This window comes from Dendrobates tinctorius, unplaced genomic scaffold (genome assembly GCF_039654945.1).
Source record: "Dendrobates tinctorius isolate UK_male_01 unplaced genomic scaffold, ASM3965494v1 ptg000028l, whole genome shotgun sequence".
In the NCBI taxonomy this organism is placed as follows: domain Eukaryota; kingdom Metazoa; phylum Chordata; class Amphibia; order Anura; family Dendrobatidae; genus Dendrobates; species Dendrobates tinctorius.
The window spans coordinates 51,737,600-51,761,733 of record NW_027361696.1 but is presented as its reverse complement, the minus strand read 5'-3'; the positions used below and the strand labels follow the sequence as shown (position 1 = coordinate 51,761,733).

The window sequence follows — 24,134 nt, the reverse complement described above, 5'->3', positions numbered from 1 at the left end:
AGCAGTGGCTGTGCATCAGTGCACTCCATGTCAGATTCATCTTGGTCTGGGGAATTCACGATTTGGCTTGCTAACCCAGGCATGGTATGTGAAAAGAGCTCCATGGAGTAATAGGTAGTGTGGCCTGCCACATCCTTCACTTTTGGTAGGGGTGAAGGACTCAAGGAAAGGTGTTGTTCCTGACCAGGAGCCCCCACTGACGACTCAGTGCTTTTATTTTTTTGAAACTTCAGAAGAGGAGGCGAGAGAGCTGGAGGCTGAGTCAGCAATGTTAGCCAAAACTTATTCCTGAAGCTCCGGCTTTAAAAGTGGTTTACCTACTCCCAGAAAAGAGAGCCTTCGAGGCCTTGTGGAGCCAGACGACTACGCAGGCTCAACACCTCCTGCCTTAGGTGCTATTGCGCTTTTGCCACTACCAACAAATGCAACACCACCACCACCACCATCGGGACTAGCTGGCAACCCCCGCCCACTTCCATGGCGTCTTCCACCATACTTCCTCATATTTGTGAAAATGTACCCAAAATACCACCAGCTATATGGTAGTGTAAAACAAGGTAGAAGGTGTATCTACTATTGGTGAGAATTTGAATTTCACTATAGATTTGAGGACGCAGAACTATTGTCTCAGGCCCAGTAGAGATTACACCTCAATGTAACAGGCTGAAATTGGATGGTGTATGACAAGGTGGAGGGTGTATATAGTATTGGTGAGAATTTGAATCTCATTATAGATTTGAGGACGCAGAACTATTGTCTCAGGCCCAGGAGAGATTACACCTCAATGTAACAGGCTGAAAATGGATGGTGTATGACACGGTGGAGGGTGTCTACAGAATTGGTGAGATTTTGATCTGACTATAGATTTGAGGACGCAGAACTATTGTCTCAGGCCCAGGAGAGATTACACCTCAATATAACAGACTGAAATTGGATGGTGTATGACAAGGTGGAGGGTGTCTATAGGATTGGTGAGAATTTGAATCTCACTATAGATTTGAGGACGCAGAACTATTGTCTCAGGCCTAGGAGAGATTACACCTCAATGTAACAGGCTGAAATTGGATGGTGTATGACAAGGTGGAGGGTGTCTATAGGATTGGTGAGAATTTGAGTCTCACTGTAGATTTGAAGATGCAGAACTATTGTCTCAGGCCCAGGAGAGATTACACCTCAATGTAACAGGCTGAAATTGGATGGTGTATGACAAGGTGGAGGGTGTCTATAGGATTGGTGAGAATTTGGATCTCACTAGAGATTTGAGGACGCTGACAATGATGCTCTCAGTCCAAGTTTGGACGCAGGCAGCCTAATAAGCAGGACTGCTGCGCACACAAAAGGGTGGAAAAGTGAACGCTTGGTAACTGTGCAGAAAAGAGGAAAAGTATTTTTGCTTTTAAAAAAGCTGTTTGCACAGCAGTGTGCAAACAGCAATGCAGCTATCAGGGAGCCTTATAAGGCAGCCTAATAACCAACAGAGCTGATGCACAAAAATAGAGCCTCCCCTGTCACTGCACACAAACTGTTGTGTTGTAAGTGGAAATCGCTAACAGCAGAAGCAGTTTTTTGGTTCTTCTTCCCTGCCTAACGCTCTCCCTTATTCTGAATCAGCAGCAGCAACCTCTCCCTAATGCTAAGATCAGCAGAAGAAAGATGACGGTCGGCGTGCACGCCCTTTTATAGCCCCTGTGACGCCACACAAAGCCAGCCAATCACTTGCATGCCCTTCTCAAAGATGGTGGTGACCGATGCCTATGTCATCGCGTTGCCCACAGTGTGCGTCCTCCATCATTGGCTGAAAAGGGGCGCTGGAAGCATCTTTTGAATCGCGACTTTGGCGCTCTGGTCGCCGACCTCGTGGCTGACCTCATGCTATGGTCAGGTTTCGTTTCATGAAACCCGACTTCAGCGAAAGTCGAAGACTTTTGAATATGACTCACCCGTTTCGCTCATCTCTAGTTGGGACAAATGGGACCCGATTCATTTCACCCTTAAAATTTTTAATTTCTAACAAATCAAGTCTCCTTAATATGTTAACCTCACTTTTGGTACAATCTAAAAGTTTTCTAGGATATCCCATCGCTAGATATCGTCTCCATTTCCAACCACCTCTCTATTGCTTGTGTTCCTCTATTGTGATCTATAGAGGTGTGCGGGGAGATCACATCAAAAGATGCTAATATCACAATCTCTTTCAATTGTACCTTCTCAAATTTCCTCAAAAAATCTGAAGTGTCCTGTATATAAGACACCAGATTTTTAGCCAATGGATTTAAAATTTCATCCAGGAACATCCCCATAATGCTGAATAATGAATCCACTCCAGACACTATGGGGCGTCCTGGCAGGTTATTCAGTGATTTGTGGACTTTTGGTATTATATATAGCACCGGTGTTCTTGGGTTTTTAACCAACAAATAATCATACAATTGCTGATTGTGTTCTTAACACAATTTTTTGTAAGCACTTTATGCACAATGCACTTTATGTAACAGAGGATATTATGTGATCACTGTTTATGATTTATAAATATGAAAATATGTGAATATGTGATATGCACATTTGTAAAATAATTGGAGCACTTGAAAAATACATATAAATATATATATATATATATATATATGCACAAGTGTATTACATGTATTAGATTCACTGCTTGATAAAGGCTCTGCATGAGCGAAAACGTCGCCAACCATGTGGGTCTGAAATAAAACTACATTTTTTACTCTTTGAAAAGGAGTGCTGCCTTCAGTTTTTTCATATGTGAATTTTGGCTTTTGGGATAATTGCTTGGGAGGCTTGTGCACCTGAAGATTTTGGATTGTGCTGTTCCATTTTCTCTTGTATAGATATTTCTATGGATATATCCATAGATATATCTATAGATGCAGGGCTGTGCCGGAGTCTGTGCGGGAGTCTGTGCAGGGGTAGGCGGGGCTGTGCGGGGGTCTGTGTGGGGGTAGGCGACGCTGTGCAGGGCTGTGCAGGAGTCTATGGATATAACTATGGATATATAGCCATACATATTTAAAAAAAAATGGAAAAAAAAATGGCGTGGGCTCACGAGCAATTTTCTGCACCAGAGGGGGAAAGCCGAGGGCCGGGAGCCAAATTTGTAGCCTGGGAAGGGGGGGTAATACCCATGGCCCCTTCCCAGGATATGAATATCCATCTATAGATATATCCATAGATAGAGGGATATATCTATAGATATATCTATAGATATATCCATAGATATATCCATAGGTAGATGGATATATCTGTAGATGGATATATCTATGGATATATCCATAGATATATCTTTTGATATATCTATTGATAGATATAGATAGATAAATAATAGCAAGGCCGATGTTTATTAGTGAACAATATTTTTTATTTAAAAAAAAACGGAAAAAAAAATGGTGTGGGCTCCAGCACAATTTTCTGTGCCAGAGGGGGAAAGCAGATGGTATGGTGCCAATATTTTTAGCCTAGGAAGGGTGTAATACCAATGGCCCCTTCCCAGGCTATGAATATCAGCTCACAGCTGTCTGCATAGCCTTTACTGGCTATTAAAATAGGGGGACCCTGCCAAAAAATGACGTGGTGTCCCTCTATATTTTATAGCCAGAAGGGCTACGCAGACAGCTGTGGGCTCATATTCATAGCCTAGGAAGGGGCCATGGATACTGGCCTCCCCTGGCTACAAAAACCAGCCCGCAGCCACCCCAGAAATGGCACATCTATAATATGCGCCAGTTCTGGCACTTAGCCCCTCTCTTCCCACTGCCCTGTAGCGGTGGCATATGGGGTAATAAGGGGTTAATGTCACCTTGCTATTGGAAGGTGACATTAAGCCCAGTTAATAATGGAGAGGCATCAATAAGATGCCTATCCATTATTAATCTAAGTAGTAAAGGTTAAAAAACACACACATAACAATAAAGTATTTTATTGAAATAAAACATGACACATTTTTTCATAATTTTTATTACAAGCCCAAATCATAGCGAAGCCATTGATCACCTGCAAAAAAAATAAAAAAACAAACCAACAATATACTCCCTGTCCGACATAATCCCATTAATAACGATTGTCTCATGACGATCTCCCCAATAGAGCTGTCACATCAGCAGATGTGACCTCTCTATAGGCCTCCGATGACAAGCTGACTGGAGATAACCCTCCAGCAGTGTGTCATCGGAGATAAGCGTCTCGCTTTACAGCACTACAGCGTGAGAAAATTCTCACTTTGTAGTGCCGCAAAGCGACAGGTGAACTCAGGTGACTTGTTGTCGGCGGAGTGATACAATGCGGAGGATTATGTCCGCCATTGTATCGCTGGAGCCCCTGGAGAGCGGTCGCATCAGCTGATGTGGCAGCTCTCCACGGGAGATCGTCATGGGACAATCGTATTAATTAGATTACGTCGGACAGTCAGACAGTAAGTATAGTGTTTGTTTATTATTTTAACTTTTTTTCAGGTGATCGATGGCTTTGGGGATTAGCAGAATATGGTGAGTATGGACTATATATGTGTGTATGTTTATTTTATTTATTTTTTTTACATTCAACACATTAGCCAGATGCAGGGACTACTACTGTCCCATCATTGGCTAATGTGTCAATCACTATCACTGTAGCAGGCATAGCCCCATCGGACAATGCCTGCATACACAAATACACACGCACACCCCCCCACAGCCCCCTCACAGACTCGCATACCCCTGCACAGGCCCGAATATCCCAGCACAGACTCCCGCACAGCCCCGCATACCCCCGCACATACCCCCGCACAGACCCGCATACCCCCATACAGACTCCCGCACAGCCCCACATACCCCCGCACAGGCCCGCACAGACACACAGACCCGCATACCCCTGCAGATTCCCGCACAGCCCTGCATACCCCCACACAGCCCCACATACCCCCGCACTGACCCGCATACCCTCGCACTAACCTGCATACCACCTGCACAGACCCGCATACCCCCGCACAGACTCCCGCATGGCCCCACATACCCCCGCACAGCCCCGCATACCCCTGCACAGGCCCGCACAAACCCGCATACCCCTGCACAGCCCCCCACACAGACCCACACAGACCCACATACCCCCGCACAGATTCCCGCACAGCCCCACATACCCCGGCACAGCCCCGCATACCCTTGAACAGGCCCACATACCCCTGCACAGCCCCTCACACAGCCCTACATAACCCCGCACACATCACTGAGGCTGCGCAGAGTCCCCGGCTGACCTGAAGTGAACTCGATAGTGTGGGAAAATTTCTGAACTTTATCCTATACTGTCAGATCACCTCAGGTCAGTCGGGGGCTTTGCACAGCCCCACATACTGCAGCACAGCCCCGCATACCCCCGCACAGACCCGCATATCCGTGCACAGACTCCCGCACAGCCCCGCATACCCCTGCACAGACCCCCACACCCCCCCGCATACCACCACACAGACCCCTGCACAGACCCCGCACAGACCCCCACAAGACCCCCGCATAGCCCTGGCAGACCCGCACAGGCCCGCATACCCCCGCACAGACCCATAGACCCCACACAGACCCCCGCACAGCCCCAGCAGACCCACACAGCCCCGCATACCCACGCACAGACCCCAGCACAGCCCTGCAGGCCCCGCACAGATCCCTGCACAGCCCCCTACACAGCCCTGCAAAGACCCCCGCTATGGGCGCAGAATCCGTCGCTGTCCAACAAATGACGGAATCTGGCGATGGATTCAGTCATTTGTTGAACAGCAACGGATCCTGCGCCCACAGGCTTCCATTCTAGCAAGAATCGGACAGCGACAGATCCGTCGCTGTCCGATTTTTTGATGGGCACCAGAATGTTGTGCCAAGCAGGGCGGCACACAGTCTCTTATACCCCTGATGATGCTGTGTGGCCAGCCAATCACTGCACGATCACAAAAAAGATGGCTGTGGCATTTCATGGCCTGGCAGACAATCCCTGCACCATGATTGGGTCTCTAAAGTTCTTCAAAAATGCTGGGTGGAGACCCGAGTACCCGCCGAGAAGTCCCGAAAATGCTCAGTGCTCGCCGAGTACACCGAGTACCGTGATACTCGCTCATCACTACTATTTACCTGAAGGTTTGGGGTAAATCCACAGGGAAATAGCATTAAAGTGCTTTCTTCTGAAAGCACAGATGCCAGGAGGAGATGAGCTTACAGTATATCCTCCCAGGAGCTGCTCATGCTCAATCATCGGGGTGGTGCACGGAGCAGCTGCAGTCTTCGCTCACTATACTCTGAGTGTGACTGTAATCACTTTGATTGACAGTTTGCTCTGCAGCATGTATGTGCAGATCGAGCTGTCAATCAAAGAGCCGGAGAGTGATTACATCCGTTCATCAACTGGTGATTGAAAGCAAATGGCTCCCTGGTGGATACAAGTTCATTCCCTACCAATATTCACACTTTTGGCGGCCAGGTGGCATTTTAATGCTATTAACCTATGGATTAACCCTATATCTGCAGGTAACTAATATTTTTGTATACATGGTGGGTCATGTATATGAATACACCTAAATAAAATGGGAATGGTTAGTGATATCAACTTCCTGTTTGTGGCACATTAGTATATGGGAGGGGGGAAAGTTTTCAAGATGGGTGGTGACCATGGTGGCCATTTTGAAGTCGGCCATTTTGTATCCAACTTTATTTTTTCAATGGGAAGGGGGTCATGTGACAAACTTATTGAGAATTTCTCAAGAAAAACAATGGTTACATTAAAGTTACGTTAAAACCAAGTACACCATTGTTTTTCTTGTGAAATTCTCAATATGTTTGATGTGTCACATGACCCTCTGATATCAGCAACCATTCCCATTTTATTTAGGTGTATCCATATAAATGGCCCACCCTGTATAACTGGCTCCAATGATACCCATGGGACAGCTCCCTTATAAGAGCCCTGCCCCAGGCATCCTTCTCACACAATAAGAAACTTGTTCCCCCACCCTAAAGATATGTACCAATTAAGATAGCAAAAAGAGTCTGTGGCTATAATGACCTGAACAAACAAGTATTCCAACCTTTTGCCTAGATGGCCATCTTTGTAGGACAGGGGCTGCTATTGACTGGCAATAATTATGCACTTACGGTCAGGGAAAGGAATGCTGAGCAGGTGAAAAAGGAGAAAAAAATATAATATCCATATGCTCCTTGATCCTAAATTTTCTCCATCTTCTTACAAATACATTATGCTCCTTAAACTTTCACTAAATGGTTCCTTGGTATCAAACCAATAGGAAAAGACTGATAGACTTCACTCCAAAGCAAACTATCAGAAGCTGGGGAAAACTGTCAATGACCCTGATATAGCTGAGAAGATTCTAAATAGTTGGGAAAAATAAAGGAGAAAAGTAATTAAAGTTTTCTAGTTACAGAAATCTCATGTCTTCAGTTGCAATTTATTTTGGTGGAGAGTTCATCTATTGCCTGTAGCGCTGTTGATGTGGCATCAGCGCTGCAGACAATAGCAGATGCCGAAACGCATCACTGGACCTGCAGAGGTTGAATAAAGCCAGCATTTTTTTTTAAACAGCAGCCAAATAAGAGGGGTTTTCTAAAACAGGAAAACCCCTTTAATGAATGGTGGATGGAGAAATTGATAAGCAGGGCAATAAATGGCTTTAATCATCTACTTACCCGATCAATCCATGACTGGATCACAGCAGGTCAAAAATCTAAACCCAGTCAACATTATAAAGGCATGGTGTGTAAGAATGGGAGCCAATCTGCAGCTCTGGGCAATTTTTGGCTGGTAACAGCTATTTGGTGATATTGGCCCCCCACCAATCCAATATTGACAATATATTAGATTGATGATATTAGATGCCCCGACAATGACTATAAGGTAAGGTACCATGTTACGCCAGTCATGTATACGAATCATTTATGTCAGTCTTGTAAGCCAGTCATGTACGCAAGTCATGGAGGGCACCAGTGAGCCTTATATAGAAGCTATATACACCTGTATACACCTGGAAGCCACCTATCGAAACTATATACAAGTATACACCCCTGGGAACACCTATATATGCTATATACCCCTATATACTCACCTGGGAGCCACCTATAGAAGCTATATACACACCTGGCAGTAGTCTACAAAAGCTATATACCCGTATACACACTTGGGAGTCAGCTATAGCAACGACCAAAGGGGCGGCAAATTTTTCGACCACCCCGGGCGCCACAAACAGTTGCTACGCCACTGCATGTAATTCAATGGCTGCAATGTGGATACTGGTTTATTTGCATATACATATATATATATATAAATCCAACAATGTAGACCAGCTCACTCCTGTGAACCACCTGGAACCTCAGCTGACCTGGTTAACTCCGTTGTGCCCGGATCTGGATGTAAGAGTCCATCCATACAAATGTGAACAACGACAAAGCAAAGTCCAGCAATAACGTGAGCAATCCAGGATGCTGTTAAAATTTTTTTCTTTTTATTCATAAATCCATTAAAATGCAATGGTCCAAGCAGTTCAAAACAGCAATAACGCAGGAAAGTCGTGCAGATAGGACCGTGAAGAAGGCGGGTTCTACCGCTGAAACGCGTAGTCCTATCTGCACGACTTTCCTGCGTTATTGCTGTTTTGAACTGCTTGGACCATTGCATTTTAATGGATTTATGAATAAAAAGAAAAAAATTTTTAACAGCATCCTGGATTGCTCACGTTATTGCTGGACTTTGCTTTGTCGTTGTTCACATATATATATATATACACATATATATATATATATATAAATATATACACATACATACATACAGTGAGGTCCACATATATTTGGACAGAGACAACATTTTTCTAACTTTGGTTCTAGACATTACTACAATGAATTTTAAACAAAACAATTCAGATGCAGTTGAAGTTCAGACTTTCAGCTTTCATTTGAGGGTATCCACATTAATATTGGATGAAGGGTTTAGGAGTTTCAGCTCCTTAACATGTGCCACCCTGTTTTTAAAGGGATCAAAAGTAATTGGACAATTGACTCCAAGGCTATTTCATGGACAGGTGTGGGCAATCCCTTCGTTATGTCATTCTCAATTAAGCAGATAAAAGGCCTGGAGTTGATTTGAGGTGTGGTGCTTGCATTTGGAAGGTTTTGCTGTGAAGGAAACCAGCAGTCAAAAGGAGCTCTCCATGCAGGTGAAACAAGCCATCCTTAAGCTGCAAAAACAGAAAAAACCCATCTGAGAAATTGCTACAACATTAGGAGTGAAATACCGAACCAGAGAAAAAACTCGATTTTATGGTCGAGATAAAATTATATATATATTAAAATATAAAATCCAAGGAATCATAAGATATAATTAAAATACCTTTATTTGACAATAGTGGTACATAATAATAAAAGCAAAGGCAAAAAGATAAAAAACATTGTGTGCTCATATAATAAAAAATATATATACCTATATAGGTTATCAAGTAAAACCGTAGCGGTCCTCATATACAGACAATGAGTATAGTTTCTTCCTTCATATGCTTCCCTTATTTGTGAAAGTGACATTAAGAATAGAGAGCCAAATTAACATGTATGGGCTCAATGAAAGTGACAGGTGCATTAAATCTAGAACTTCATAAGTATCACTAATAAACACATTGATACTGTGTGTATATATGTAAATAAAGTGCTAAGTGCAGAAAAAAACAAAGAGGTGAAGGAAAGCAAATAGGGGTGTATACCTTTAAGGACTGCTGGTTAGCGAGCAGCACAGCCCCAACGCGAGTTTCGGATTGAATCCTTCGTCAGAGGGTAGCGTGTGCTAAAACCATCCTCCCTAAATACTCTTGTGTTTGTAAAATGAGGCAGGATTTGACCTATTTCGGCGCGAGCGCCGCCATGATTCCCCGGACAAATACTCTAAATCACTTTGACTATGAAGATAGAAAGGACTCATTCAAGGAGCAGATCGTTATCTCCTTCCCTGTCCTTCTGGCCATTAGTGAGGTATATTGTAGTGTAAGGAGGAGTCGGGAGTCTAGTACAAATAGGATTGAATTTGCAGCTCAGGACATTATCTGACTCCATCTCAGGTCACCATGAGCTTCATCCTCAGCCTGATCCTGTTGTGCACGGGAGCCACTACTTTTGCCCTTGGTAAGACCTTCATCTTCCTTTGCTCTTATTCTTTTTTCCATTACTGACCAATCTTGAGGTTGCTTTTTGTGTTTTTGGATTGTGCCTTTTCTCCCATTTACCCCTGTAATAGTTAGACTCTCTTAAGTCCCCCCCATACACATTAGACTAAGGTAGGGTGAACCTGCCAATATTGGTGACTTGTCTGGAAGTCTAACCGATGTTCCCCGACAGGTCGGCAGAGATAAGGATCCGACATGTCCAATTTTGGACTGCTGATCCCTTAGTTCTTGGTGGGATAAGTTGCCACCGGAGGAGACTCAGAACGTAGAGAATATAGGACAGCTCCGGTGTATTAGAATTAGAAGAGATGGCTGCCGGTCAAAGGAATTGTTGAACCATTGTTTGTCCAACAGCTCTCTCTCCCTAGTTCCCCATACCCTGGAACGTTTAAATCGATTGAGCACATGTTCTCTATGATGCTCTCCTGGCAAAGGCTTATCTTTGAGAGGTTTGATCCATTGAAAATCCGATGCGTCGAATCCTTCTCTCACCCAACATAAGCAAGTGACCACCACACACATCACACTGTTGGACAATCTTAATGGGTATAGGGGCCTTTAGAGTACCATTAGACCCTTCTTGTCCCTTCCAGACACTGGCATACTCCAAGGACTATAGTGTGACAGTCCAAGCATGCAACTCCACGTATCAGTTACCTAGACTGGGTCACCCTTGAGCCAACCAGAAGAAATTATTCAGTAGGCCCCAACTTCTATCTATACAAAACAGGAGTTCATAATTTATATGATATTTATGATTTTATTCTAAATATTTTTGTTTTCTAGATTACCAATGTGTCCTGATACCAGGAAATCTGAAACAAATCGATGCCGGTGCCGGACAAGTGTGGGGAGTTAATGATGCCGGACAGATCTTCAACTTTGTCAATGGCATTTGGCAGCAAATTCCTGGGCAGCTCATTCATGTGTCTGTTGGACCAGCTGGAGTCTGGGGGGTCAATAACGATAGTACCGTTTTCAGATATCAGGACAATAGATGGAAGCCTGTGACAGGTAATAAAAAAATCCCCAAAATGCCAAAAATTTTTTTATAAGGTTTGATGTCAGCTCTAGGAAATGAATGGTGTTTGGCAATAGATGTGTATGGTCAAAATGTGGGAAAAATGACCCAACAGGTTGCTGATCATATAGGGACACATAGTATAGAGATCCTCAATGATCGGAATGATTTTCTCCATGAAAAATTGTTGTTGTTTTTTTGGACCAGTGAGCTAATCAGATGGAGGCCAACTGAATTTTTTTGAATATTTTACTGAACTGTAGAGGATTGGGAAATGGGTTAAAGAAAAGAAATTGATATTCAATTTGACGGTTACCTGTTCTTTTGCCACAGTCCAGACCTGGTACTCCATCAAGTTATAGCTGTCGTTTTTCACGTCACCTAGAGGTGACCTTTTTCCACACCTTAGCTGTGTGCAGGGGCCTCCAGTGCTGAGTAGTCCTCCTCTGATGTCCTGGTGTGTTCTTCACCTGACTAAACCACGGGTAATGATTGTTGTGACATTGGAGGTCAACTCAACACTGGAAACACCATCACAGAGTGAAAGTGACGAAGAGAACTTCATGCACTGAAGGAAGACACCGGAAACGGAAAAAGCTTTGCAAAGGGCTGGAGGGGTCATTGGGGGCAGATTGGTTTATTATGTTTTGGGGGTAAGAAATATCAAATATTGATGGGAATCAAATCTCCTGGGCAAATTGGAGCAAACTGCTGAAATCATATCTGTTGCATTCCCCTTTTTTTTTTGCATGAAGTGGCTTTTTCCCCCCATTAGCTGCAACTTGATTTTAATTGGCATAAAAGAACAAATCAACAGATTTTTGGGGGGGTTCCGAAAACATTGAGGATGACCAAAACTCTGTTTTTCTATGTCTGGTGGGGCCTTTTTATATTAGGCATTACCCAATATATTATAACTAGAGTTGAGCGACTTTGGTCGGATCGGGTTTCATGAAACAAAATTTGTTTCAGATGAAACTGGTCCGACTAGGGCAAAAATAGTCGGAGTTTCGTCCGAAACCCAACCCCAATGCAAGTGAATAAAAGTCGGCATTGAGTGGATGAATGTCATCCACTCATTGTCGACTTTTATTTCCCATTGACTTGCATTGGGGTCGGGTTTCGGACGAAACTCCGACTTTTTTTGCCCTAGTCGGACCAGTTTCATCTGAAACAAATTTTGTTTCATGAAACCCGATCCGACCAAAGTCGCTCAACTCTAATTATAACTCTTGCAATATCTCTCCCCATTTATCTACAGGTTCCCTGAGGCAGGTGGATGCCGGTGGCAATCAGTACCTTGGTGGAGTGAATGCCCAAAACAATATCTTTTGCTTGATGCAGAACTGCACCGTCTCAAAGTCTTCGATCGTGACGTTCTATCCTCTTGAAGGCTCTCTGAAATATTACAGCTGTGGACCATATGGCTGTTGGGGTGTCAACAGCGATGAAAAAGTCTTTTACCGTGAATTTGTGACCCCCAATTCATGCCAGGGTGTTAAATGGCAGCCTCTGGAGGGCAGTCTGAGCATGCTTGAGGTCGGCCCCGATGGCTCCGTGTTTGGTGTCAACTCAGCTGGAGTTATATACAAGAGGTAAGGAAAGGATCACGTGCTAGGTAATGGGATGACATCCTGCTATTCCATATCAAGACTCATGGAACCTGAGATCTGGTGGAGCTGTTTGGTGGGAACGCATCACCCAATGCTTTCTTGTACGATGTCTTGAGTCCACCATACTTTTTGCAGAGATCCCCTTTTTCAACTCTATAATCAGGTCCATGATCTCATTGTCCCATCATGGACTCAGTGGTTAAGCATTGTCACTTTGTATTGTTGGGGGCCTGAGTTCAGAACCCACCAACGAGAACATATACAAGGAGTTTGTATGTTCTCTCCAAGTTTGGTAGGTTTCCTCTGAGTTTGGTGGGCTTCCTCCGGGTTCTTCAATTCCTCCCAACACTTAAAGACTGGTAGGGAATGAAGATTGTGAGCCCCGATGTGGACCTTGATGATGACGTCTGTACAGCATGCAAGTGAAATAATAAATGGAACATTTTAGCAATAACATTTGAACCTTTTGTTCTATATTGCCACAAATCCTAACAATTTATTTGCTTTTTCTTCCAGGATCGGCGTCTTTGATAAGGCCCCCTACGGCACAGCATGGTACCGCGTGGACGAGTGTGCCAAAGTCAAACATGTCACCTATGATGCGGGATTTCTTTGGGCCTTGTCTCAAAATGGAGATATTTATAAATGCACTGAAGAAAATTAGTCCAATTTGTTTTTTTATAGAACATTTAATGATTCCATAAGAGTCACAGAGGGACATGGTGAACAATAAAGTTTTTGCTTTTTTTTTAGTAATTTTTGACACCTTTTCTTTGATCGTCAATTATAAAATTATTTGTTCAGAGACATTAAAATCTGCATTTTTTTTCACCAAACAGTGCCACTCTCACACATGGAACATGTCTGGTATTGCAGCTCAGCTAAATTTACATCAATTTTTGATGGGCTGTAATGCTAGACACAATATATCTATTTCTAGAAAAAAAAACTTTTTTTTACTCTTTTTTTAGGTAAGCAATCAGAGACGACTGTTTTTTGTTTTTTTTTATCTGATCACCACCTTTGGGGAATATTTTTAATTTTTTTTTTACTTAAATGCATGTATTTTTGATTAAAAATCTTTTTTTCCAATTTGATTTTCTAAAAAATAAAAGTAATCATTTTACTTTAACAGACTCTTTGTTTCCTGCGCATTCAACTTTGACGTGTTCTGTGATCATAAATGAGCTGAGAGCATCCAAAAAAGACTGCTATAAACTCTCGCATTGGACCGTCAGACCTATGCTCACTGACTGTTTCTTAGTTAACTCGTTCTGCAATCAGCAATAGACCATGCAGTACTTGGATCATAGAAGGAAAACGGTGCAACATTGTTCATGTAAAAATTATTTCGAGCAAAAAACACAAGCATTTAAGTTAAAAAAAAGTCCTCAAAGGTGAACAACACCTTTAAGATTTCCTCCATATATACATTTATGGAGATTTTCCATACATAAAGCCATATATGTATTAACGTATGTTCTATGGATATTTACTAGCAGTAATATTACAGGACACTTTATACATTGAGCCTTTTGTGCCCGGTTTTGCCTCCATTCGCAAAATTACGGTGCCCAACGATGCATTTCTAGGTCTGAAGAGGTTGACTTTCCCTATGTAGGGAATGAGTTCCATACTGACTCAAGTGTAATGCCGGAGTCACACTAGCGAGAAATATGGACGAGTGCTATGCGCAAAACAACGCATTGCACTGGGACCAATGTTAATCTATGGGGCAGCTTCCATCAGCCGATTTTTTTTTTTTTTTTTTTTTTTTTCTTCTCGGCCATATTATACGGGCTGAGAAAATCGCAGCACACTATGCAAGTCTATGGGGGCAAGAAAACTACGGATGAGTCACGGACTCGATGTGTGACTTGCGAGAAATACGCATTTAACAAATGTCAAATGTCATTTAACAAAAGCCGGCAATTCATTTTGCGATACAGTAAAATCACAGTGACATGTTTAATAAAAAATAGAAAGGATATATACACATATAATACATATATATATATATACACATATACATGTCATTGAGACACATTATATATATATATATACTGTGTATGTATATATTATATATACACACTGTAGATTTACATTTCATAGAGTTCTACAAAGCCTAATAGCCGCTAAATCAATTGTCAGCTTCTGTAAAATTATTACAAAACCTGACATGAAATGACACATGGTTTATATACAGTAAACCATTTCATTTCATTTCGTTTTTTATATGTCTTTGACTAATAATTAGATTAGAGTATGTGTTTAAAATTTTGGACATGTAGGTGTTATATTAACACCAGAGAGGGAAAGCCAGTGAGTGAGGGCAGATATTAATAGCCTAGAGAGGGATCATTGCTTTTGGCCACCCCTGGCTAAAAAAATCTGCCCCCAGCCACCCCAGAAAAGGCGCATCTATGTACCTTTTCTGACACTTAGCCTCTCTATTCCCATTGCCTTTAGCGGTGGCTCATGGGTTAATAATAATGGGTTAATGTCACCTTGCTATAGAAAGGTGACATTAAGTCGGGTTAATAATGGAGAAGTGTCAATAAGATACCTATCCATTATTAATCCTATAGTAGTAAAGGGTTAAAAAAGAAACACACACATTAATTAAAAATTCTTTTAATGAAATAATCACAAAAAGTTTTTGACCAAATGTATTATTCTGCTAATCCAACAGAATCCCTTGTCGTCCTGTAAAAAAACAAAAAAACAGCAATATCCATACCTTTCCGCCGTTCAGTCAAGTCCCCCGCTGCAATTCATCACAAGGGGTTAACTAGTTTACAACAGGGACCGGTGCTAATGCTACCACTGCAGAATGAATGAAATCATGTCTGCGCAGGCACCCTGGCTGACCGAAGATGAATTAATAAGCGTGGGAAAGTTTCTGAACTTTTTCCCACGCTCCTGAGTTCACTTCAGGACAGCCGGGGACTCCACGCAGCCTCACTGACTACCGCTGGCTCCTGGCGGCGACGGTTATTCCTCGTGGTCCAGTTGGTAATCGGTGTGTCAGAAAACGACGAGCTGGACAGAGCACAGTATTGCCCCCTGTCAGCGTACAGGGACAACAAGAGACTCAAATAAGGTAATAAGGTACAAAGGGAAACCCCTCACAACGGGTGTCCCAATCCTCCCGTCGGTGCGTTCGAACGCTGATGTCCTGACTGGGCATCCTGTCACTCATGGTCAGCGTTGTCAGCGGGGATGTCGGCAGTCTCTGTTAGCTGCTTTCTGCCTCTGCTCGTTTTAGCCTGCTCTGGCAGTTGGTTTATTCGCAGAAGCCCAGACACTGCCCTCCTGCAGGCTGCACGTTCCCGCGGCAACCAAATGATTTTCTGCGCGCTGTTGCCCTTTTATCTTAGCCACGCCCTCTACTCCTAGGTGCAAAGGTCGGTCCGGGACCTTAGGCTTTCTCCCGTGAAACCTGGGTGACAGCCCCGACATTTCCGTATCCATCACGGAGTAGGTAGGCCTGGTCCGAGTCTTCTCCTTACATTCCCCCACTCTTTGTGCTTGCCATTCCACGAGCAAGAGTTCCTGCAGTAAGCACTGACATTCTCCCATTCCTTGAAAGATTTGTCGCCAAACAAAATGATCCTGATCATACTGGTGAGGGGGTATTAGTGCTGTCGAACGTTGAGAATGTCGTAAACTCGGAGTTTCTGTCGAATCCAGTTGAGTAGTTGAATCAGGTTGAACTGACGGGGGCGGGGACGCGCCCAATTCTGGTGAAGCAGCCATTTCAGGAATTTCAGAAGTTCCAGGGGTTTCGGATATTAGCTCTTCTTTCGGCCTCACTATCAGTAGCCTCGGATATTCATCTTCACTATCACTATGAAATAAGGGGAGGCTCTCAGTAACACTGGGTTTTTCTTCTAAAACAGGATCCCTGGACACGCAGAGGTGGAGCATGTTTTGGTGTACTGTGCGAGTGGGGGCATCTTCTTCCCCCTCAGGCTGGACTTCGTAGACAGGTCCTTCAGAATTGACCCGAAGCTTTACCCGGTATGGTATTTTTTCCCATCAATAGTCAAGTTTATCTCGAGGGCGCTTCCCTCGTACCAACACCTTGTCTCCGGCCTGTAGAGCTCTTCCTCGTAGATGAGTTTTTTCAGAATGCTCCAACTCTTGAAACTGAGTCTGTACCAGGCGATATAGTGTTTGCAGCCGATGGCGATGTTCTTGTACCCAGGTGGACACACCCGTCCATGGGTATTCCTCTGTATTACTCCTGCTCTGTGATCTCTTTGTCTGTTCTGCCGAAGAGCAGAGTGTAAGGGGTGTACCATGTGGATGATAGGGCATCGTTCGAGACTTCCCAATTTGGTACATACAATGTAATTCCTCCATCACTCGTCCTAGAAAACAGGCCCCCTGGTCCGAGTGTATCATCTTCAGACAGCCGTACAACTGGATAATGTTTTTACAGATGGCATTGGCCGCAAATTTCGCAGTTTGGTCTCTGGTAGGATTCATAACGGCAAATTTGGTGAAACGATCCACCATTACCAAGCAGTGTTCATACCCTTGATGGGTGGACCCAATTGTCAAATAGTCGATCATCAAGACCTCCAGTGGGGCTGAGGTCACAATAGTTTGCGTGGGGGCCCTCTGTTCCGAGGGTTTGGACAATTCACAGCTTCTACAATGTTGACGCACATCTTCTACCCTTGTCCTCAGTAAGGGATGATAAACTAATTTCTGTAGCCATTGATAGGTCTTCTCTTGGCCAGAATGTGCTCCTTTTTCGTGTGCCTCCATGACCACTTTGTGCAACAGGGCCTCAGGAACCACCACCTGCCAAGTGATGGATAGGGCTCACTGTTCTGTCTCCAACATCTAATTTGTAATCTCTGATTATCTGTTTGTTAATATTTGCTGTAATTTACTAGTAACCTATTTGCTTGCAGTGTTTTGGCTCCCTTTAGTGACCAGAGTCATAATCACAGTCTTATTGTTGTTTTTCTTTCACTTTCACGTCTGAAGCTTTTCCCTTCTTTTGCAATGCATTAAGATAGCTTTGCAATGCATTATGGTAGCTTTTGCAAAGCATTATGGTTAGCTCAGGCTCCATCTCCATCCACTTTCCTCCATTTTCCTTCAGCCTGCATCCAAGAAGCATCTCATCGTTTCCTCTCCCCTTCTGATTGCATCGCCGGTGTGCTTTCTGTAGCTAATTTCTGTTTTATTTAGCCTGGTTTAATCAGTCCTGCGCCCCGATCAGCTCAGAAAGAGGGCGGTCACACCCATATATGCACAGAATGCACAATAAAATGAATAAAAAACTGGAGTCTGAACTGAGAAAGTAAGTTAATGTGTATGCACAATGTAAGTGCATATTAACACATGACCATTAACCAGAGAAAACAAAAAGCCGGCTCAGTACTTGCTCCAAACGCTGCAGGTGTTCTTCGAACGTGGTGGCACAGACAATTATATCATCTAGATAGATCAAAGTGGCTTTGAAATTCAGGTCACCCAAGCACCTCTCCATCAGTCGCTGAAAAGTTCCAGGAGCGTTGGCCAGCCCGAACGGCATTCTATTAAACTCATACAGGCCCATAGGTAGTATGAAGGCTGTCTTTGCTCAGTCGTGTTTGGACATGGGCACTTGCCAATAACCACTGGCCAGTAGAGATGAGCGACTTTGCCTTTTTTCGGGTTGAGTCGGGTTTCATGAAACCCGACTTTCGCAAAAGTCGGGTCAAACGAAATCGGCCGATTATCGTGAAAAGTCGAAGGCCGACTGAAACACGAAACCCAATGCAAGTCGATGGGGAAGAGAAGTCGGCAGTGAGTGGAGGACAGGAAACACACCTACAGTGCCCATTTTAATGCCAAAAACATCAATTCTTATTACTTAAGCTTGTCAACCTTAATTTACTTTATAATAATAGTTAGGCATTGAAAACTGGGGGTTATTTGGCTAAAGTTGTGGGGGGGTAGGGCTGGCTCCAGATTTTCGTGGGCCCAGGGCCAAAGAGTGTCAATGGGCCCCTTTAACACATGCCACAATTCATGATCCTCTGATACGGCAGAGAAATAGCGGTATAGTACAATGAAAAATACATCACTTCTTACATCACATGACTGATATCCATTTTAAATTCTCCAATAGCTCCAAAAACGGACAGTATATTACTCCATACAGTATTATGGCCACCGCATAGTGCGCTATACAGAGTAATAAGGCCCATATATTTCTCCATACAGAATCATTGGTCCCATATAATGTTACATACAGTATATGATGAGCTCCATGTAATGCTACAGTATATGTTGGTCCCCATGGATGAAGCTCCACTGTGTTATGGGCCCAAATAATGCTCCATATATAATGGGCCCCATTTCTAATGCTCCAGTGCATAATGGGCCCTGTAAATGCTGCTCCAGTGTCTGATGTCCACCTTTGGAATGCTCCAGTGTATGGTGGGCCCCATATATCATTCTCCAGAGTATAGTGCTCCCCAAAAATTGCTCCCAACCTTTAAAACAATTAAATAAGTTTCCTCGCTAGGGAATCCCTGTACTAGTCTGGACTCCTCGTCATCCCCATCTTCCATCTCTCTGCACTTGGACTGTTTAGGCAGAGGACGTACAGAATGTCACTGTCAGGAAACGCGGAAGACGTCACGGCGGTGGAGCAGGGAGAGGTAAGTATTTCAACTTTGCAAGTGCTGCGATCCTGAGCAAGCTGGGGAGGCCCACTCGTTGGCGACGGCACTGGCACAGGGCCCCTCATAGTACGGCGGTGTGTCTGACGGCGGGTAGCGGTGTGTCTGACGGAGGATGGGCCCTCCCACCGGCAGAGACACTTTTGCGTACTATGAGGAGCCCTGTGCCAGTGCCGTCACCCATGACTATGCCCCCCCACCTGCTCAAGGAACCTCCACTTTCATCTGCACCTTCCTCTTTGTTACCGTTTAAGGTGGTATAGTATGCGGGAAGGGGAACCTTTGTTTTATCAGGGTCAGATTCTGGCTGTGTAGAGTGCGAGGGGAATGTAGTGGTCTGGGTCAATGTACCAGCAGAATCATCTAGCAGTGGCTGGGCATCAGTGCACTTGTGGCGCCCCCAGGAGTACGGTCGCCACAGTGGCATTACCTTCCTCCTAGGGAGTGTGATATCATGCTTGGGAGCAACAAAGGATCTCTCTAGCAGTTAAACCAACACACAACACAGTTCCCACTCCAGGCCAGCAGGGAGAGCTCTGAACCTGACTGCTGAGGAGCTGCTCTCTGTGGTCGGGAGGAGGGAAGTTAGGGCAGTCTGTGAAGGGAAGGGGAAGTGTGTGGACGTGAGAAGGGGAGCTGGAGGATGAGCAGAGTTAAGGCTCATTCCTAGCTGGAGCGCATGGTCCGGATTCCGGTCTCCGAGTTTAAGGACACTGACGGTCCTGCAGCAGAAACCAGAGGAAGTAGCAGCTGTAAATGCTCTGTTCCCAACTATGGCTCGGAGGCCCCAGCAGCGACGTTTGTGTGAGTCAAAAGGAAAAGGTTACGGCTGCCTGCCATACAAGAAAGTTTCAAAAGAGAGTCAACAGGGGGAACTTCAGATAAGCGCTAGAACGGAGGCCACACTACCTATCTGCAGAGACAGAATTCCTAATTTGCTTCCAGGATGACCAACTCCTTCTCCATCTGTACTCTGGGTCCTGTACGGCACTTACCAAGTACAGGTAAAGGAACTGCATGACTGTGTCTGTCATCTTTCTCCTGCGCCTGGTGCACGGCTCTGCTACATCCTGCACTGCACACCATCTGCCAACTCTTTCATCTGCCCTGCGACTACGGCCCTACCTGTGCAGGGCTTCTGCATCTTAGCTGCACCACAACATCTGTCCCAGAGAAGTGACACTGCAGCGCTGGTCAATCTGATCAGAAACCACAGGTGGCGTCACGTATCATTCACCTATAAACGTTATTCACCCCTTTGCATGGACGCCCATGCCCAAGGAGCGGGTCACCACCACCGTCCCACATCCCTCTGAGACACCGGCCCGGTACCGATTAACCCCACTGCCCTGGCTGGCCACCCACACTCCATGTCAGATTCATCTTGGACTGGGGAATTCACGATTTGACTTGATAACCCAGGCATGGTATGTGGGAAAGAGCTACATGGACTAATGTGAAGTGTGGCCTGCTGCATCATTCACTTTTGGTGGGGGTGAAGGACATAAGGAATGGGGTTATTCCTGACCAGGAGCCAGCACTTGATGACTCAGTGCTTGCATTTTTTGAAACTTCAGAAGAGGAGGGCATATTTGCTGGAGTTTGTTTCGGCAATGTAAGCCAAAACCAGTTACTGATGCTCTGGCTTTAAAAGCAGTTAACCTACTCCCAGAAAACGTTGCCTTCCAGGTGTTCCAGAGCCAGACCATGACGCAGGCTCAACACCTCCTGCCTTAGCTGCTGCTGTGTTTTTGCCACTACCAGCAGATGCACCACCACCATCAGTACCAGCTGGCCCCCCCACGCCCACGTCCGCGGCCTCTTCCACCAAACTTCAAAATGTTGCAGAAAATGAACCCAAAATAACATCAGATATATGGTACTGTATCAGAAGCGTACAGCTCTATACAGTCAAAGGATGAATGTCAATCTCCCTATATATACCATCAGTCACACTGAGACGCTCACAGGCTCAGTATGGATTAGACAAGAATATAAAAAATATACCAATATTGTCCTATAATAATTATTAGAATCTGGCACTTTCAAGATAAATGTAAACACAACAAAATTCCGGACTTACTTGTAAACCCTTGCTGAAATAAGGTAAAGAGATCCAGAGAGAATAATTAAAATTATCATGTTTATTAAATACACATAAAAACACGAACAACTGAAAACTGCCCAGTAGAAGGCACAGTATACCCTAATAACAAATACCGGTAGTTTAAATTCCAAGCCACAGAATACGTGAAAAATCACAAATGATAAGTTATGTATATACACATATAGCGGTAACATGATCTGCAATTATGAGACCCCATATGCATTATATATCAAAAATAATTGCAAATGCAAAAAATATAAATAATAAAAGAAAAAGGTCCTAGACCACAATGCAGATCATGAATCTCATTTAGCTGAAAATATCATATCAAAAAAGATATAGCAGCAACATGACTAACCAGTCTAAGTCCCCTAATCAATCCTTATGAGTAAACCGCTCCAATGTGAAGGAAAAAAAATATATTGTAAACTGTGTAAACAAGGTAACAATACCTGAAGATGGTAGACACAAATGGCGATGGGCACCGCAGCCTCTTCCACCCCAACGCGCGTTTCGCAACAAGCTTCTTCCGGAAGCTACAAGCTACTTCTTCTTCTTCTTCTTCTTCTTCCGGAAGAAGCTTGTTGCGAAACGCGCGTTGGGGTGGAGGAGGCTGCGGTGCCCATCGCCATTTGTGTCTACCATCTTCAGGTATTGTTACCTTGGTTACACAGTTTACAATATTTTTTTTTCCTTCACATTGGAGCGGTTTAATCATAAGGATTGATTAGGGGACTTAGACTGGTTAGTCATGTTGCTGCTATATCTTTTTTGATATGATATTTTCAACTAAATGAGATTCATGATCTGCATTGTGGTCTAGGACCTTTTTCTTTTATTATTTATATTTTTTGCATTTGCAATTATTTTTGATATATAATGGATATGGGGTCTTATAATTGCATATCATGTTACCGCTATATGTGTATATATGTAACTTGTCATTTGTGATTTTTCATGTATTCTGTGGCTTGGAATTTAAACCACCGGTATTTGTTATTAGGGTACACTGTGCCTTCTACTGGGCAGTTTTCAATTGTTCGTGTTTTTATGTGTATTTAATAAACATGATAATTTTAATTATTCTCTCTGGATCTCTTTACATTATTTCGGCAAGGGTTTACATGTAAGTCCGGAATTTTGTTGTGTTTACAAGAATATAAAAAGTAGAAAAAGTGTACAGTATCATCAGATACCAGGTATATATAGTATAGTTTAAACATTCTAAATCTCCGTATATATTTCAGTAGGCAGACACAGACGCTCTCAGGCTCAGTATGGATTACAACACAATATAAAAAGCCGCAAAACGGTAATGGATCTAAAGCGTTCAGCTGTACACAGTGTAGGGGTCATTGTCAATCTCAGTATTTATTTCCACAGTCAGAAACAGACTCTCACTTGGTCAGTTGGGATTAGACCAGAATATAAAAAGCAGTAAATGGGTAATGTATCACAAGCGTAGAGCTGTATACAGTGTTGGGGTAATTTTTAAATCTACATATAAATTGCAGGAGTAACCCACTGACTCTCACACGCTCAGGATGGATCACACCACAATATAAAAAGAAGATCCGCAAAAAATAATCACACATGTGGGCCAATGTTCCAGGTGTCAATGATACACTTAGAGTGGTGGGTGGAGAAGGACTTCCTGGCAGAAAGGGTACAGTCTCACCATATACCAGGTATATATAGCATAGTTTAAACATTAAAAATGTACATCTATATGTCAGGAGTAGTGTTGAGCCATCCCGCTAGTGTTCGAGTTCGGTTCGGTTCGGCGAACAGGAGGCAAGTTCGACGAACACCGTCGAGCCCCATTGAAAACAATGGCAGGCAAACACAAACACATACAAACACATAGAAAACAATTACAAAACACCTTAAAAGGTGTCCCAAAGCAGACACAATGCTCAGAAGACAAAAATAACATATGGAAAAGGGCAACTACATATAGAAAAGAGGTGGAGGAGTAAAAGGAGGAGGAGGAGACACAGATATAGGCATGTCATGCCCTTATAAAGTCAAGAAAGGCTGGATTAAAAATCTAAAATAAAAAAAAAATCTAAAATTCTAAAATCGAAGACGATCATATACCGTCAGACTTCCTACCATAAATTATGCCAACTGCCGATCGGGCAGCGTTATTCCCACAACCCTCCGAACAGCGTCCATGAAGGCAAAGTGTTTGGTTTCCGGGGGCTGTATGGTTGCAAAGCTGAACCTTAAAGGAATGTCCAGAAGGGCACCACCAGGAGTGGAGCCTGCGGCTTAATTGGACTCCACATGGGCAACCTCAACCATGCCAGCTACGGAAAAGATGGACAGATTGCAAGCTTTGTCGATTCTGTGGATGGTGGTGCATGGCCGTTTTTAGTTGTGCTAGCGATTTGTCAGCTTAATTCCGTTAACGAACGAGACTCCGGCATGACCCCGCGATCCGCGTCCAGCTTACTAGAGGGACACGCGAGGCTCTGGCATGCGAGATCGAGCAATAACAGGTCTGTCATGCCCTTAC

General features: G+C 43.8%; 1 protein-coding gene across 1 annotated transcript; it reads left to right on the top strand.

The window, feature by feature from the left end:
- The first annotated feature begins 10,081 nt into the window (after positions 1-10,081).
- On the top strand, positions 10,082-13,814 carry LOC141084926 (fish-egg lectin-like). Its single transcript, XM_073569872.1, has 4 exons — positions 10,082-10,139; positions 10,967-11,194; positions 12,463-12,796; positions 13,331-13,814. The coding sequence occupies exons 1-4, from the start codon at positions 10,082-10,084 to the stop codon at positions 13,476-13,478; spliced, it is 768 nt and encodes a 255-aa protein (XP_073425973.1). The 3' UTR covers positions 13,479-13,814.
- The last annotated feature ends 10,320 nt before the right edge of the window (positions 13,815-24,134 follow it).